Source organism: Carcharodon carcharias, chromosome 6, assembly GCF_017639515.1.
Source record: "Carcharodon carcharias isolate sCarCar2 chromosome 6, sCarCar2.pri, whole genome shotgun sequence".
NCBI classification, from domain to species: Eukaryota; Metazoa; Chordata; class Chondrichthyes; order Lamniformes; family Lamnidae; genus Carcharodon; species Carcharodon carcharias.
This window is the reverse complement of record NC_054472.1, coordinates 184,546,620-184,562,831: the sequence shown is the minus strand read 5'-3', so window position 1 is coordinate 184,562,831 and position 16,212 is coordinate 184,546,620. Positions and strand designations below refer to the sequence as shown.

At 43.5% G+C, this 16,212-nt stretch overlaps 1 protein-coding gene across 2 annotated transcripts in view; it reads left to right on the top strand.

Annotated features, from left to right (window-relative positions):
- Positions 1-16,212, top strand: part of LOC121279169 (desmoglein-2-like) — a 73,680-nt gene that overhangs the window by 40,496 nt on the left and 16,972 nt on the right. For both annotated transcript variants that reach the window (XM_041190163.1, XM_041190162.1), the window contains exons 6-9: positions 2,264-2,408; positions 6,903-7,054; positions 9,550-9,684; positions 15,773-15,958. In XM_041190163.1, the coding sequence (XP_041046097.1) occupies positions 2,264-2,408; positions 6,903-7,054; positions 9,550-9,684; positions 15,773-15,958 (618 nt within the window). The remainder of the gene's footprint in view (positions 1-2,263; positions 2,409-6,902; positions 7,055-9,549; positions 9,685-15,772; positions 15,959-16,212) is intronic.

Genomic DNA, 16,212 nt, shown 5'->3' with positions numbered 1-16,212 from the left:
TACATTACCACAGGTTGCTGCAAGAGTTAAAACCGTATGGTGGTATGATGGTGAATGAAAAGCCAACAGGAGTTGATGAGAATGAGGGCACTGAGAGGATGGGCCACTATGGGAGCGATGCAGCTAGTGGAGCTTTAAGTATATTAAATGGTTTCTAACCAAAGAAAAGTTGCAAGTCCAGGAAAAAGATGAAAAGAAATTTGTTAACTTATAATATTGTTCCTTAGTGTGGCCTTGGGATAACCCAGAATATTTTGTAACCGATAGAAAATCTTTTGGTGGGTGTGACAGTTCTCAAACAGCAAATGGTGAAGTGAGGTGAATAACAATTGCTTTGCTTGTGCTGGTTTAGGGAGACCTACATCTTCAAAAGAGTATCTTAGACCCACCTGAAATGTCGGATGGGGTTTCAGTTTAATGACACATCTGAATGTTGACACTTCCCCCAATGCAGCGCTAAGGGGACTAAGAGGGTACTCCCTTCATACTGCACTGGAGTGTCAACCTATATTCCATGCATAAACCCTGTAATGAGTCTTAAACCCTTGATCTCATGACTCAGATGAGAGTGCTACCTACAATGTCAAGCAGGGATCTGAAATAGTCAAGTCTGACACTGAGTCATTCAGTGGCACCAGGAGCAAAAGAAAGAAGGACTTGCATTTATAGAGTGCCTTTCACAACCTTGGGACATCCCAAAGTGTTATACAGGCAATGAAGTACTTCTGAAGCATAGTCTCTGTAGGAAATGTGGCAGCCAATTTACACACAAGCTCCTACAAACAGTAATGTGTTTTTTTAAAAATTCTTCCATGGGATGTGGGTGTCACCAGATAGGCCAGCATTTGTCACCCATCCCTAATTACCCTTGAACTGAGTAGCTTGCTAGGTCATTTCAGAGGGTAGTTAAGATGTGGGTCTGGAGTCACGTGTAGGCCAGACCAGATAAGGATGACAGATTTCCTTCCCTAAAGGGCATTAGTGAACCTGATTGTTTTTGAAACAACAGCTACAGTGGTGGGAATTGAACCCATGTCCCCAGAGCCCGTATCTGGATGACTAGCCCAGGGACATTACCACTATGCCACTGTCTCCCTCAGATGATCGGATGATCTGTTTTTGTGATGTTGATTGAGGGATAGATATTGTCCAGGTCATCAGAGATAACTCCCCTGCTATTCTTCGAAACAGTGATGGAACCTTTTGCAATTACCTGAGAGGGGAAACGGGGCTTCGGTTTAACATCTCATCTGAAAAGCAGCACCCCCTCAGCACTGCACTGGAGTGTCAACTTTTACTCAAGTCTCTGAAGTAGGTTTTGAACCCACAACCTTCCGACTCAGGAGGCTAGAGTGCCACCCACTGAGCCAGGACTGTGAACGAAGGGTTGGAGGTCGATGATGTTGCAGGGATGGAAATAGGCCGCCTTGGTGATGGCCAAGGTGCAAAGTTTGAGTCAAACTGGCTGCGCTCTACCTGAATGGTGGGGAAGATGGCTGCGTTGTGGTAATGTCACTGGACTAATAAAGGAGAGGTCCAAGTCAATGCTCTGGGGGCATGGGTTCTCATCCCACCACAGCAGCTAATGGAATTTAAATTCAATTAACTAATCAAATCTGAAAGTAAATAAAAATTAATCTCAATGTTGACCATGAAACTATCATCAATTATTGTAAAAACCCATCTGGTTCACTAATGTGAAGGAAATCTGCTGTCTTTACCTGGTCTGGCCTACATGTGACTCCAGACCCACAGCAGTGTGGATGACCCTTAACTGTCCCCTGAAGTGGCCTCACAAGCCACTCAGTTCAAGGGCAATTAGGGATGGGCAACAAATTGCTGGCCACATCCCAAGAAAGAATAAAGAAACAAAACTCAGAAAGGGGTCAGAATTGGGATAGGGGGCAATGATAGCAGGAGATGAACAGCATGCTTTTCATCTTGTCAAGCTTCAGAAAGTTCATCCGTTACCCCCGGCTTGATGTGGGCAGCCAAGGAGGCTGATGGTAGAGGGGTAGATCCTAGTGTCATCAGCACGCTCGTGAATCATGTCACCAAAGAGTAACTTCCAGAGAAGAGAGAAGACAGAAAGGATGAAACCTTGGGGCAGGCATGAGCTGATTGTGTAGAAGGGGAAGATTGCAGGAGATTACAACCACCTTTCCTGATATTTGTCAACATGCTGATATGAAATAATATGCCTATGATTCCTTATAAGTTTCTACAATGATTTGCCTTAGTGAATTTATTTCAATGTTTTCAGCTTATAGGTCAAGCCTATGACCAGAATGGAGAAAAAATGGAAAATCCAATAGAGCTCATAGTTCATGTTCGAGATATAAATGATAATCGTCCAGTTTTCACGAAGTCAATCTTTACCTCGAGTGTTGAAGAGCTGAGTCCACTTGGTAAGTTTTTTGATACTTCCCTTTTTACATACAAACATACATACAAACAAGGAGTAGGAGTAAGGCCACTCAGCCCCTCAAGCGTGCTCCGCCATTCAGTAAGATCATGTCTGATCTGATTGTAACCTCCCACCTACCCCCCACCTCCCCCACCCACCATGACTTTTCACCTCATTTTAATCAAGAATCTATCTGGCTCAGCCTTAAAAATATTCAAAGACCCTGCTTCCACTGCCTTTTGAGGAAGAGAGTTCCAAAGACTCACAACCCTCTGAGAGAAAAAATTTCTCCTCATCTCTGACTTCAATGGGCGACCCCTTATTTTTAAACAGTGACCCCTGGTTCTAGATTTTCCCACAAGAGGAAACATCCTCTCCACAACCACCCTGTCAAAACCCCTCAGGGTCTTAAATGTTTCAATCAAGTCATCTTTTACTCTTCTAAACTCCAATGGATACAAGCCTAACCTGTCCAGCCTGTCCTCATAAAACAACCTGCCTATTCCTGGTGTTAGTCTAGTGAACCTTCTCTGAACTGCTTATAAAACATTTACTTCTTTCCTTCAATAAGGAGACCAACAGTGTACACAGTGCTCCAGATGTGGTCTCACCAGTGCCCTGTACAATTGAAGCATAACCTCCCTGCTTTTATATTCAATTCCCCTCACAGTAAACAATAACATTCTATTAGCTTTCCTAATTACCTGCTGTACCTGCATACCAGCCTTTTGTGATATATGCACTAGGACACCCAGATCCCTCTGAATCTCAGAGCTCTGCAATCTCTCACCATTTAAATAATATGCTTGTAAACTTGCGGGCATCCAAAACTCTGCTGCCCATATCTTAACTCGCAGCAAGTCCTGTTCTCTGTCGACCCCTGTGCTCACTGACCTACTTGGCTCCCAGTCAAGCAACACCTTGATTTTAAAATTCTTAATTCAACCCCTCCGTGGCCTCACCCCTGCCGATCTCTGTAACCTCCTCCAGCCCCAAGACCCTCTGAGTAATCTGCACTCCAGTTGTGCAGAGGGTTGTGGATACTCCATTGCTGAATATTTTTAAGGCTGGGATGGACAGATTTTTGGTGTGTCAGGGGATTATGGAATATGGGGAGATGGCGGGAAAGTGGAGTTGAAGCCCAAGATCAGCCATGGTCGTATTGAATGGCAGAGCCCGTGTGGTCTACTCCTATCTCTTATGTTCTTGTGCATCACCAATTTAAATTGCTCCACTATTGGTGCCCATGCCTTCAATCGCCCAGGCCCCAAGCTCTGGAATTCCCTCCCTAATTCCTCCTTTAAGACACTCCCTAACTCTTTGATCAATATTTGGTCACCTGACATAATATTTCCTTCCCCGGCTCTCAGTGTCATACTTAGTTTTATAATATCCTGTAAAGCACTTCGGAATCCTTCATTACATTTAAGGTGCTATATAAATCAGATGTCATTGACATTGTTCTTAATTTTGTTTCTCGTTTCGCTCCTTGCTGAAAGGTGCTAGCTCTTCAATGTGTGCCAGCTGTCTTCCAGTACTTTACCTTTGTCCTTTGTGAATCCAAAACCTTGCAGCAAATGGAGGGTGTCTGTGTGCAAGTGTTGTGTACGTTCGTGTTACATTTGGACCGCTTCTGTTTCTGTCCGTGCATCTCTACACAAACATTTTTTTAGAAGGGTATTATCAGATAAGTGGAAGCTCTGGTTAAGAACATAGGAGTAGAGGAAGACCATTCAGCCCCTCAAGCATATTCACCATTTAATGAGATCATGGCTGGCCTGTACCATGACTTCTAGAAAAAAATTGAAAGACTTGCATTTATATTGCGCTTTTCACGACCACTGGATGTCTCAAAGCGCTTTACAACCAATTAAGTACTTCTGAAATGTAGTCGCCTTTGTAATGTAGGAATCACAGCAACCAATTTGCTCATAGCAACTCCCACAAACAGCAATTTATAACACCCTTACCTCGAAAAAAATCTATGGTGTTACAAGCCTGGTGAGGATCTGAAAACTAAATAATCAAATTTACAGACTGACCCCCAAAATGAAGAAATTACCAACAAGATTTCACTTTTTGTAACTACTTCTTTAAGCGAATCAGAATGAATATAAAGTAAACATGAATTAACAGCCATGGTCACTGTCGGCACAAAGCAGAAACTACAGATGGAACAACAGCTACAACAAAGACCATTTACATATTTCGTAGGCAGTCCAGGCTGCCTGCACAGCCCCAGTTTCACTCATATAGTTCTTCCAAACAGATTTCCTGTCCTTTTCCTTCAAGGACTTAGCTGACTCTCCGCAGGCAGCAGCTTCCACATAAACAGGGTTACGTCCATGCTATTTACCCTGTGTGGTGCAGTCCTTTCTAGAGTTTTCTCCCGTTTCAGATCCCATCCATTGTGGCAGCATTGATCCACCAGAATTGCATGTACCTTCACATGGTGTGGCTGTTTCTGGGCGTTCAGTCAGTCAAGTGAAGGAAACAGTGGCAACATTCCTAAACTTGCTCTCCAACCACTTGGAATTCCAGTTATCTCATTCCACCTCCAGCCCTCCTGTTGTCTTCTTTGTGTCTGGCCACATGGCTTCTGTATTTTAACTTCCTGTAGATATTGCTTCCAGGTCAAGGGTTGCCAGGTCACATGGACCAATATTTCTTATTACCCTAAAATTAATCCCTTTATAAGTGATACAAACTCTTAAAAGCCCTTTTCAAACATTTTTAGAAACAATTAGGTTCACCAAACATTTGAAAGTAATTACAAATGCCCTAATGGGTTTTTATGAAAGGTTACTGACTCAAAATGCTACTTCTAGGCGGAATCATCTCAAATTTGCACTAAGTGCGGTAGCGGGCAAGGAAAAGAATGTTGGAACATTGGCGGCTTTTCTCCCATACCATCCCAATCCCACTTCATTAATTATGCATTCCTGGGAACACGTCGTTTCGATGGCTGGCGGGCTCCAATTCGCCTGCCGCACCGTCACCTCACCGCTTCATCATGCCGGGTGCCATATTTAAAGTGCAGCGCACATCTCTCAGTGCTTCCAGCCCAGGGGGCAAAAAAGACACGGCCCCGAAAGGCAAGACTGCGGCCTCCCAGTTTAGTGACGCGTCCCTCGAGTGCCCTTTGGACGCCACGGAGGCCTACAATGATGTCCTCTATCCCTCCTCTGGCCGCAGGAGGGGGCAGCAACATTACCGCTCAGGTTTGGTAGGCGTTGGCTATGGTGATCAGTGCCAATGCTGCACAGATGAGGTCAGCCATCCAATGGAGATAGAGGATGAATGATCTCATCCGTGCAGCCAGGGTGAAGCAGCCATCTCATCACTTTAAACTCACACACTCACAAGCCCATCACACATTCACTGGCATCTCACTCACTGCCAGCTCAAGGGACATCACCTCTCACTCTCTCTCTCACACACACCCTCACATCTCCATCTGGCCTCATCTCCTCTGGAGACAGCCTCCTCAGCCCTCAACATCTTAAGGCCAGTTCCATGGATCAATTTGGGGGTCCCCCCACACACACACACACACACACACACACACACACACACCCTGGTATACTCCCCTTCCCCAGTACAGCCCTCGCCCTGCAGCCTCTCCCCTTGCCTGAGGCCACTTCTCCCCCTTCCCTAGGCAAGCCCGAGCCCTGCAGCCATTGAAAAGCCACCCGCACATTATGGCTGGTCTGGTAGGTAGAGACCTGCCCGTGAGCCCCCTCTAAAGGTGATGTGGTGCTGCCTGTGAAGCCTGGCCCTGGTGACTGTGAGTGCTGCCTGAAGTAAGGTGGGTAAACAAACCTCAAAGTCCTGAGTGAAATGCAGTTCACCAGGTACACGTCGCTTATGTGCAGTTGTGATACACATCAACGTGCAATCACGTCAAAGTGCTCGGATGATCCAGAGCAGGGGGATCATTCCAGTGAGCTGGGCTTATAATGGTATGCAGATGTATGTACCATCTACAAGACGCACTGCAGGAATTCATCAAGGCTCCTTCGATAGCCCCTTCCAAACCCACAACCACTACCATCTAGAAGGACAAGGGCAGCAGATAGATGGGAACACCACCACCTGCAAGTTCCCCTCCAAGTCACTCACCATCCTGACTTGGAAATATATCGCCGTTCCTTCACTGTCGCTGGGTCAAAATCCTGGAACTCCCTCCCTAACAGCACTGTGGGTGTACCTACACCACAAGGACTACAGTAGTTCAAGAAGGCAGCTCACCACCACCTTCTCAAGGGCAACTAGGGATGGGCAATAAATGCTGGCCCAGCCAGCGAAGCCCACATCCCCGTGAATGAATAAAATAAAAGAATCTCTGCTTGAACTCTTTCCAAGACCAGCATATCCTTCCAGGGGTGCAATGCCCAGAACTGAATGTGGGGGGAAAACATTTCTCTATCTGCGGAGTTTTACTTGAACTAATGCAATCCCTGTTTAAAAATCTCCATTGTTACCTTCCTTCTAGGCACTTTGACATTACAGCTAAATGCAACAGATGCAGACACAGGAACGAATGCTCAGATTTATTACAGTATCATATCAACAGATATTAGGCGTAAATTTACTGCAACAGGAAATGGAGAAATCAAAGTCATGGATTCTAATCTTGACCGGGAGGTGAGTGAAAAATATTTTGCATGGGTGAATTACCATTATATATCAGAGTCACAGGGAGTAACAAATTGGATTTTGCAATGGTACCCTTGTGGGGTATCCTCACTGGGGAACCTAGAACTAGGGGGCACAGTTTAAAAATAAGGCGTCTCCCCTTTAAGACCGAGATGAGGAGCAATTTCTTCTCTGAGGGTCATTAGTGTCTGGAATTCTCTTCCCCAGAGAGCAGTGGAGGCTGGGACATTGAATATATTCAAGGCTGAGTTTGACAGATTTTTGATTGACAAAGGAGTCCAGGGTTGTGGGGGACAGGCAGGAAACTGGAATCAAGGTGACAGTCAGATCAGCCATGAGTTTATTGAATAGCTGACCAGGATTGATAGGCTAAATGGCCAAACCCTGCTCCTATTTCTTGTGACCTTATGACCCCAGGTTAAAACAAGTGTGTGTAAGGTTGATTTTCTTGCATTTTTCAGTAGAATGTTATCCAGCCACTCCTTTTTTTTGTCAAATGGAGACGCATTAATGTTCTTAAAGTCATCTGTGATCCTGCCCCCTAGTTCTAGATTCCCCCATGAGGGGAAACATCATTTCAGCATCCACCATGAGTGCCCTTGATCCTACACAAACAAACATGGAAATTATTTTCGGTAGTACATCTAACGCAAGCAACAATTCAGTAATTACACCGATCACCGTTGCTGATGCTAGATTTTATTTTTGCTTTTCTCAAGGGCAATTAGGGATGGGCAATTTATTGCCCATCCCTAATTGCCCTTGAGAAGGCGGTGTTGAGCTGTCTTCTTGAACTACTGCAGTCCATGTGGTGTAGGTACACCCACAGTGTTGTTAGAAAGAGAGTTCCAGGATTTTGACCCAGTGACAGTGAAGGAACGGCGATATATTTCCAAGTCGGGATGGTGAGTGGCTTGGAGGGGAACTTCCAGGTGGAAGTTCCCATGTATCTGCTTCGCAGACCCCTCATGAATCATCCCTCTATAAAATCTCCTCATGACCTTCTGTTCTCCAAGGAACCAGTCCCAATTTCTCCGATCTATTCCCATGGCTGAAGTTCTTCATCCATTCTTCATCTATTCTCGTGAATCTTTGCTGCACCATCTCTAATTTCTTCACCTCCTTCTGTGATGACCTTTGACCCTGAAGCAATAAATAAAATGTGTAATTTGTTTAAAATGTCTAGGGAATCTGTAATGTTTTTAAGAATGTTTGAAAAGGACTTTTAAGAGTTTGCATCAAATTGTAAAGGAATCAATTATGATTTTCTCAGATAATAAGAAATACTGGTCCTCATGACCTGGTGACCCTTTACCTGGAAGCAGTATAAACAGGAAGGAAGTTAAGATATAGAAACCCTGTGGCTAGACACAAATGAGAGCAATAAGCAGGAGAGCTGAAGAGTGAAGGTAATCAGCACACAGCTGCAGACACAAGAAGAAATTAGGCGGATGGAAAGAGGGTCACACCAAATTCTTGTGTGGAGAAGCAAATCACTCTCAAGAAGGGGTCAGCTTTTCTGTTTGGCAGAAAGGGAGACAGGAGTGCGCAAGCTGGCTAAAAAGGTCTAAAACATGGGAAGCTGTGTGAATAGCCCAGCGATGCTAAAGAGCTGGGCATTGTCCCAGAAGTGGCCCAACGGTGAACTGGGGTGTTATAGGCTGGCTGGTTGAAAGGGAACTCTGGGAAGCTACACCATCAGGACTGCTGTGACCCGAGGGAGAGAGGGTTTGCAGAAGTTGCTGCTGATAATCACATGGCGGTGAAAGCTGCTGTTGGTCAGTACTCCTGACCTACCCTGCGTGAGTAAAGGACATATTGTGGAACTGTGTAGCTACATCGTGCCACGCTTGTGCAGGGAGTGATGCAGCGTGTGGTTGCATAAGACATATTTTTGTTGCATCAACTATTTAAAGTAAAATTTGCCTTTTAATTTGAAGTATCAATTTCCTGTTAATTCACGTTTAATTTACTTTGATTCTGATTTGGTTTAAAAAGTGAAATCTCGTTGGCGAGTTGTCCTTTGAGAGTCATTTGGTAAATTTGGTTATTTTGGCTCATGGGTGCTTCACTGGCATCATAGTACTTCCTAAAGTGTGATGCCCAGAACAGGGCTGAGTACTCCAGGTGAGGCTAAGCCAGTGTTGTATGTTGGTTTAACCTCCTTGCCTTTGCACTCTTTGCCCCAATTTAGAAAGTGCGGAATCCCATATGCTTCATTGACTACTTTCTCAACATCTCCCACCTAAAAAACCATATAATTTCATGATCTAAACGTGGCTTGAAATTACCAATGAGCAAATGGTATCACATTGATATAGAGCTAATGTAAAAACATCTTTTGTGCAAAGAATGCTGTACAAGTGCACATTTAGTTTCAGGATGATATTTTTCAGTTGAGCTGTAAGTGGATAAAGTCCTATCTAAAATTACATTTGCCAGAAGTATATCCCTAAAGATTTTTCATGCTGTTTCTTATTAAGACCCAGGATTTCTATCACTTCCTCGTTGAAGCGCGTGACAGAGGCGGAAATATTCAAGGATTAAGTACGACAGCAACAGCTGAGATCAGGATTTTAGATGTCAATGATCACATCCCCAGTGTTCAGCAATTGGAGGTAAGATTAAGTCGGATACAGTTTGGTTTTTAAAAAGGCGGCTAATAAAAATGATAACGGGTGGTCACTTTGAACCATGCAGGAGCTTTTTAGGGAAATTAGTGGTTTAAATAGAACCTCCGAGCACAAGAAAAGGCCATTCGGCCCAACTGGTCCTTGCTGGTGTTTATGCTCCCCACAAGCCTCCTCCCACCCCTCTTCATCTCACACCATCAACATAAGCTTCATTAACCTCTGTTCCTTTCTCTTTCATGTGCTTATCTAGCTTCCCCTTAAATGTATCTATACTATTCATTTCAACCACTCCCTGTGATAGTGAGTTCCGCATTCTCGTCACTCTCTGGGTAAAGGAGTGTCTGTTGAGTTCTCTATCGGATGTATTAGCGACTGTCTTATGTTGATACCTCCTCGCCCTGCTCTCGCCTGCAAGTAGAAACATCTTCTCTATGCCCTGGGATGTTTTGCTACTTCAAAGGCACGATATAAATATAAGCGTACAGATTAGGAGCAGGAGTAGGCCACTTGGCCCCTTGAGCCTGCTCCACCATTTGTTAAGATCACACTAATCTTATTGTGGCCTGAACCCTGCTTTCCAGTCTTATTTTTAGTTATTCTTTTAATGGGATACAGGTCTCACTGGCAAGGCCAGCAATTTGTTGCCCATCCCTAACTGCCCTTGAATTGAGTGGCTTGCTAGGCCATTCTAGAGGGCAGCTAAGAGTCAATCGCATTGCTGTGGTTTTGAAGTCACATGTAGGCCAGGCCAGGTAAGGATGGAAGCTTTCCTTCCCTAAGGGACATTAGCGAACCAGATGGGTTTTTACAACGGTTGCCAATGGTCGCCAATACCGAGACTCGCTTTTTCAATTCCAGTTTTTTTATTTAAAATGACAGGAATGTAGAGTTGGGGCCACAATCAGATCAACCATGATCTTATAAAATGGTGGAGGGGCCAAATGGTCCATTTACCCCTTTACCCTTTGACTCCCCTGTCGATCAAGAATCTATCCAACTCGGCCTTTAAAAACATTCAATGACCCAACCTTCACTGCTGTCTGGTGAAGAGAATTCCACAAACATAATGACTATCTGAGAGGGAGAAAAAAAAATCTCTCCTGATCTCAAGTCTTAAAAGGGATAAATATAAGTTATTCGACAACCTTAAAGACACCACTCAGGTCATTTCTCAATTGTCTCGTTTTTCTTTCTCGTTGTTTTATCATCCACAAACCACTGGATTGAGCTGGGCAGCCGAAAGGAGAATTCACAGCTCCGTGAATCCTTTAAGAATATTACATTATAATTTTTCAAACAAATTCCATGATTCCCCTCGGCCCGATAAAGGTTATGCCCTTGCATCAGCCTGACCTTCCATTTAATCAGGGTTATTTCAATACCTTCAAGGGTGTTACATTTATTCTCCGCTTGATGTAAAATTTCAGTGCAGTGTGCCCTCAAATTTTAACTAACATTTTTTTATATGTTAATTTTTAATTCAACATGTATGAAGAATTATCGAGTATTAAGGGTTACAGAACGAAGGCAGGTAAATGGAGTTAAGGTGCAGATCAGGCATAATCTTAAGTGAATGGGGGGGGAACAGACTTGAGGGGCAGAATAGCCTCCTCCTGCATTCCCCAATTGCATATTTTGCCAATGCCTTTATGGTAAAAAAAATACTCCTAATTCTGCCACATTCTCTGTGTACCACTATTCTAGCATTCAACAGTATATTTGAAAGAAGACATCCTTCAAGTGTAAAGAACAGGGATACTAGAGTAATTAAGTAATTACATAAAATACCATAGTGATGGCAGGACAGGTGATGTGTTGCTGCTGCAGCACGTGGGAGCTCCTGGACACCGAGGTGATCCAGAGCGAACACATCTGTAGTAAGTGTTTGTGGCTCAAGGAACTTAGGATCCGAGTTAAGAAGCTGGAGTCTGAGCTGCTGACTCATCAGGGAGGGGCAAAGTTACCTGGACACACTGTTCCAGGAGGCGGCCACACCCCACAGATTAGGTAATTCAAATTTGGCCTGTGATCAGGGAGAGGAGGGTGTGACTGCAAGTGAGGCAGGTATGGGGACTCAGGGGCTAGAGGTCAAGGAGCCACAGCCCCTGCAGTTGTCCAACAGGTATGAGGGTCTTGCAAGCTGTGTGGACGAGAGTAGGGATTGCCGGAAGGATGAGCGAACTGACCACATCACCGTGGTATGGGGAGCTGTTCAAGTGGGGGATGAATAGGAATGTAATAGTCGTAGGGGAAGATATAATTAGGGGGGTCAATACTGTTCTCTACAGCCATGAGCATGGGTCCCGAAGGCTGCGTTGCCTGCCCGATGCCAGGGTTAAGGACATCTCCTCAGGGTTGGAGAGGAACTTGGTGTGGGAGGGGAGGGATCCAGTTGTCATCATCCATGTTGGTACCAATGACATTGATAGGATTATAAAGGAGGTTCTGTTGAAAGAATTTGAACAGTTAGGAGTAGAACCTCCAAGGTAATAATCTCAGGATAACTACCTGAGCCATGATCAAACTGGCATGGGGTAAACAAAGTCAAGGAGTTAAATACGTGGCTCAAAGATTGGTGTGGGAGGAATGGGTTTCAGTTCATGGGGCACTGGGGTAGAAGGGAGCTGTTCTGGAGGGACAGGATTCACTTGAACTACGTTGGGACCATGTCCTGGCGAATTGAATAACTAGGGCTGTAGAGAGGGCTTTAAACTAAATAGAGGTGGGGAGGGTTCTGGAAAGGAGATACGTAGACTTACAAAGCAAAATGATATGGCAGCATTGCAGGGAAGCTACTCAGGTAATGATACCCAGAGTGTGACAGGAAGGGACAGGCTGTGCAAACATTAAAAAAAACAGCAGCAAATAGAGTCAAAGGGGGGAAAAATGGTAAAAAGGCAAAATTAATGGCTCTTAAATGTACATAGTATTCAGAACAAAATAAATGAATTAATGGCACAAATAGAGGTTAATGGGTATAATTTTATAGCCATTACCGAGTCATGGTTACAAGGGGTATGCGACTTTTCAAAATGACAGGCAGGAAGGAAAGGGTGGTGGGGTAGCTTTGTTAGGACGAGATGGAATAAGTACGATAGCGAGAAATGATCTTAGACTGGGAGATGTGGAATCCATATCGGTGGAGGTAAGAAATAACAAAGGGAAGAAGATACTTGTGGGAGTAGTCTATAGGTCCCCTAAGAGTAGCTATGCTGTAGGACAGAGAATAAATCAGGAGATAATGAGGGCATGTAAAAAAGGCAGTACATTAATCATGGGTCACTTTAATCTTCATGTAGATTGGAAAAATCAAATTGACAGAGGTAGTCAATAATTTATGGAGTGTATTTGGGCAGTTTCTAGAACAATATGTTGTGGATCCAACCAGTGATCAGGCTATGTTGGATCTGGTAACGTTTAATAAATGATCTCAGAGTAAAGGATCCCCTTGGAAGCAGTGACTATAATATGGTGGAATTTAGCATTCAGTTTGAGAGTGAGAAACTTAGTTCGGAAACAACTGTGCTAAACGTAAATAAGGGTAATTACAAAGGAATGAGGGCAGAGTTGGCTGGATTGGACTGGGAAAGGAGTTTGGCAGAGAAGACGGTTGATGAACAATGGCAGACATTAAAGAAAATAGTTCATGACTCACAACAAAGATATATTTCAGTGCGGAAGGAAGATTGTAGGAAGTGGATAAACCAACCATGGTGAACCAAGGGAGTTAAGGATAGTGTCAAAGTGAAAGAAAAAACTTACAATGTCGCAAAGATTATGGTAAGCCAGAGGATTGGGAAAGTTTGAAAAACCAACAGAAGATGACCAAAAAAAAAATAAAGAGGGAGAAAATAAACTTTGAGGGTAAACTAGCCAGTAATATAAAAATGGACAATAAAAGCTTTTTTAAATATGTAAAAAGGAAAAGAGAGGCCAAAGTGAACATAGGCCCTTTAAGAGAATGAGACTGGGGAAATAATAATGGGGAACCAGGAAATGGCAGAAGAGTTGAATAAATACTTTGCACCAGTCTTTACGGTAGAAGACACTAATAGCATTCCAAAAATACTAAATAATCAAGAGGCAAAATGAAGGGAAGTAATAAATACAATAACTATCACTAGAGAAAAAGTACTAGGGAAACTAATGGGGCTAAAGGCCAATAACTCCCCTGGACCTGATGGGTTGTATCCTAGGATATTAAAGGAAGTAGCTACAGAGATAGTGAATGCACTGGTAGTAATCTACTTAGAATCCTTAGATTCTGGAAAAGTCCCAGAGGATTGGAAAACTGCCAATGTAACACCCTTATTCAAAATGGGAGGGTGACATAAAACAAGTAACTCTAGGCCAGTTAGCTTAACATCTGTCATTGGGAAAATGTTAGAGTCTATTATAAAGGATACAATAGCAGAGCGTTTAGAAATACATAATGTAATCAAGCAGAATCAGCATGGCTTCATGAAGGGGAAATCATGCCTGACAAACTTATTAGAATTCGTCGAAGAGGTAACAAGCAGGATAGATAAAGGGGAACCAGTAGATGTAATATATTTGGATTTCCAAAAGGTGTTCGGTAAGGTACCGCACATAAGGTTAGTTAATAAGAGAAGAGCCCATTGTGTTGGGGGTAGTATATTAGCATGCATAGAGGATTGGATAACTAATAGATGACAGAGAGTTGGGATAAGGGGGGCATTTTCAGGATGGCACCCTGTAACTAGTGGAGCGGCACAGGGATCAGTGCTGTGGCCACAATTATTTCCAATATATATTAATGACTTGAATGAGGGAAGTGAATGTACTATTGCCAAGTTTGTGTTTGACACAAAAATAGGTGGGAAGGCAAGTGGTAAGGATGACACAAAGAGTCTACACAGGGATATAGACAGATTAAGTGAGTGAGCAAAAACTTGACAGATGGAATTTAATGTGGGACTATTTGAAGTTATGCACTTTGGCAGGAAGAATAGAGGAGCTGAATTTTACTTAAATGGAGAAAGCTGCAGCACAGAGGGATTTGGGGGTCCTCGTGCATGAATCCCAAAAAACTAGCATACAAGTTCAGCAGGTAATAGAGGAGGCAAATGGAATGTTGGCCTTTATTTCAAAGGGAATGGAGTATAAAAATAGGGAAGTCTTGCTAAAACTATACAAAGCACCAGTTAGATCACATCTAGAATACTATGAACAGCTTTGGTCCCCTTATCTTAGGAAAGATATACTGGCATTGGAGGCAGTCCAGAGAAGGTTCACTAAGCTGATCCCAGGAATGGAGGAATTTTCTTATGAGGACAGGTTGAGTAGGTTGGGCCTGTACTCAATGGAATTTAGAAGAATGGGAGGTGACCTTATTGAAACATATAAGATTCTTAGGGGGCTTGATGGGCGAGACATTGAGAGGTTGTTTCCCCTTGATGGAGAGCCTAGGACCAGAGGGTATAATCCCAGAGTGAGGGGTCGCCCATTTAAAACAGAGGTGAGGAGGAATTTCTTCTCTCAGACGGTAGTGAATCTGTGGAATTCTTTACCGCCGAGGGCTGTAGAGGCTGGGCCATTAAGTATATTCAAGGCTGAGATAGACAGATTTTTAATCAGTAAGGGAATCAAGGGTTATGGGGAAAAGGCAGGAAAGTGAAGTTGAGGATTAGCCGATCAGCCATGATCTCATTGAATAGCGGTGCAGACTCGATGGGCCGAATGGCCTATTTGTGCTCCTATGTCTTATGGTCTTATTCTCTTTCAAAGAGGAAATCCAGAGCTAACCCTCCATGATTTGCATTTAACCACTGACGTGTTTCCTGATCATGCTGAACCCCTTTTTTTTTGAAAGGTATAAAGAAAAAAAGACTTTGCATTTCTATAGCACCTTTCACAACCTCAAGACGCTGCAAAGTGCTTTACAGCCAATTAAATACTTTTGAATTGTAGTCACTGGCATAATGTAGGAAACGCAGTAGCCAAATTTTGCACAGCAACGTCCCAAAGTAATGTGAGAATCACCGGATAATCAGTCTGTCTAGAAAAAGATTTACAGACAGTCAAAACAAACCATCATTGTTTTCCTCTTCAGTACCTAACAAATGTGAGCGAAAACGCAAACAATGTTGAAATTCTACGTGTGAAGGTGACGGATAAGGATTTGAAGTTCAGCGATAACTGGTTGGCGAAATTTGTTATTATTGATGGGGACGATGACCAACACTTCAGGTTCGAAGTGGATAACCGAACGAACGAAGGAATTTTGATTGTTCAGAAGGTAAAGTTGTAAATCAAGTAAAACAATTAATGCAAGCTAATCATCAGAAAGGCAAGGGAGTGCTTCAACCCCAAACTGGGGCAGAAGGAATTGAACGCAGGCAAATTGTTCACTTTGGAATCAAGGAAGACTAGTTCAAGCATTTTCTAAATGGTGAGGGGGTCAGGGATGGCGGAGGAGCAGAGCATGTTAGGGCTTCGAATCACTGAAGGCTAGTGGACAAGAACAAAAAATAATGAAAAAGGCTAACGGAA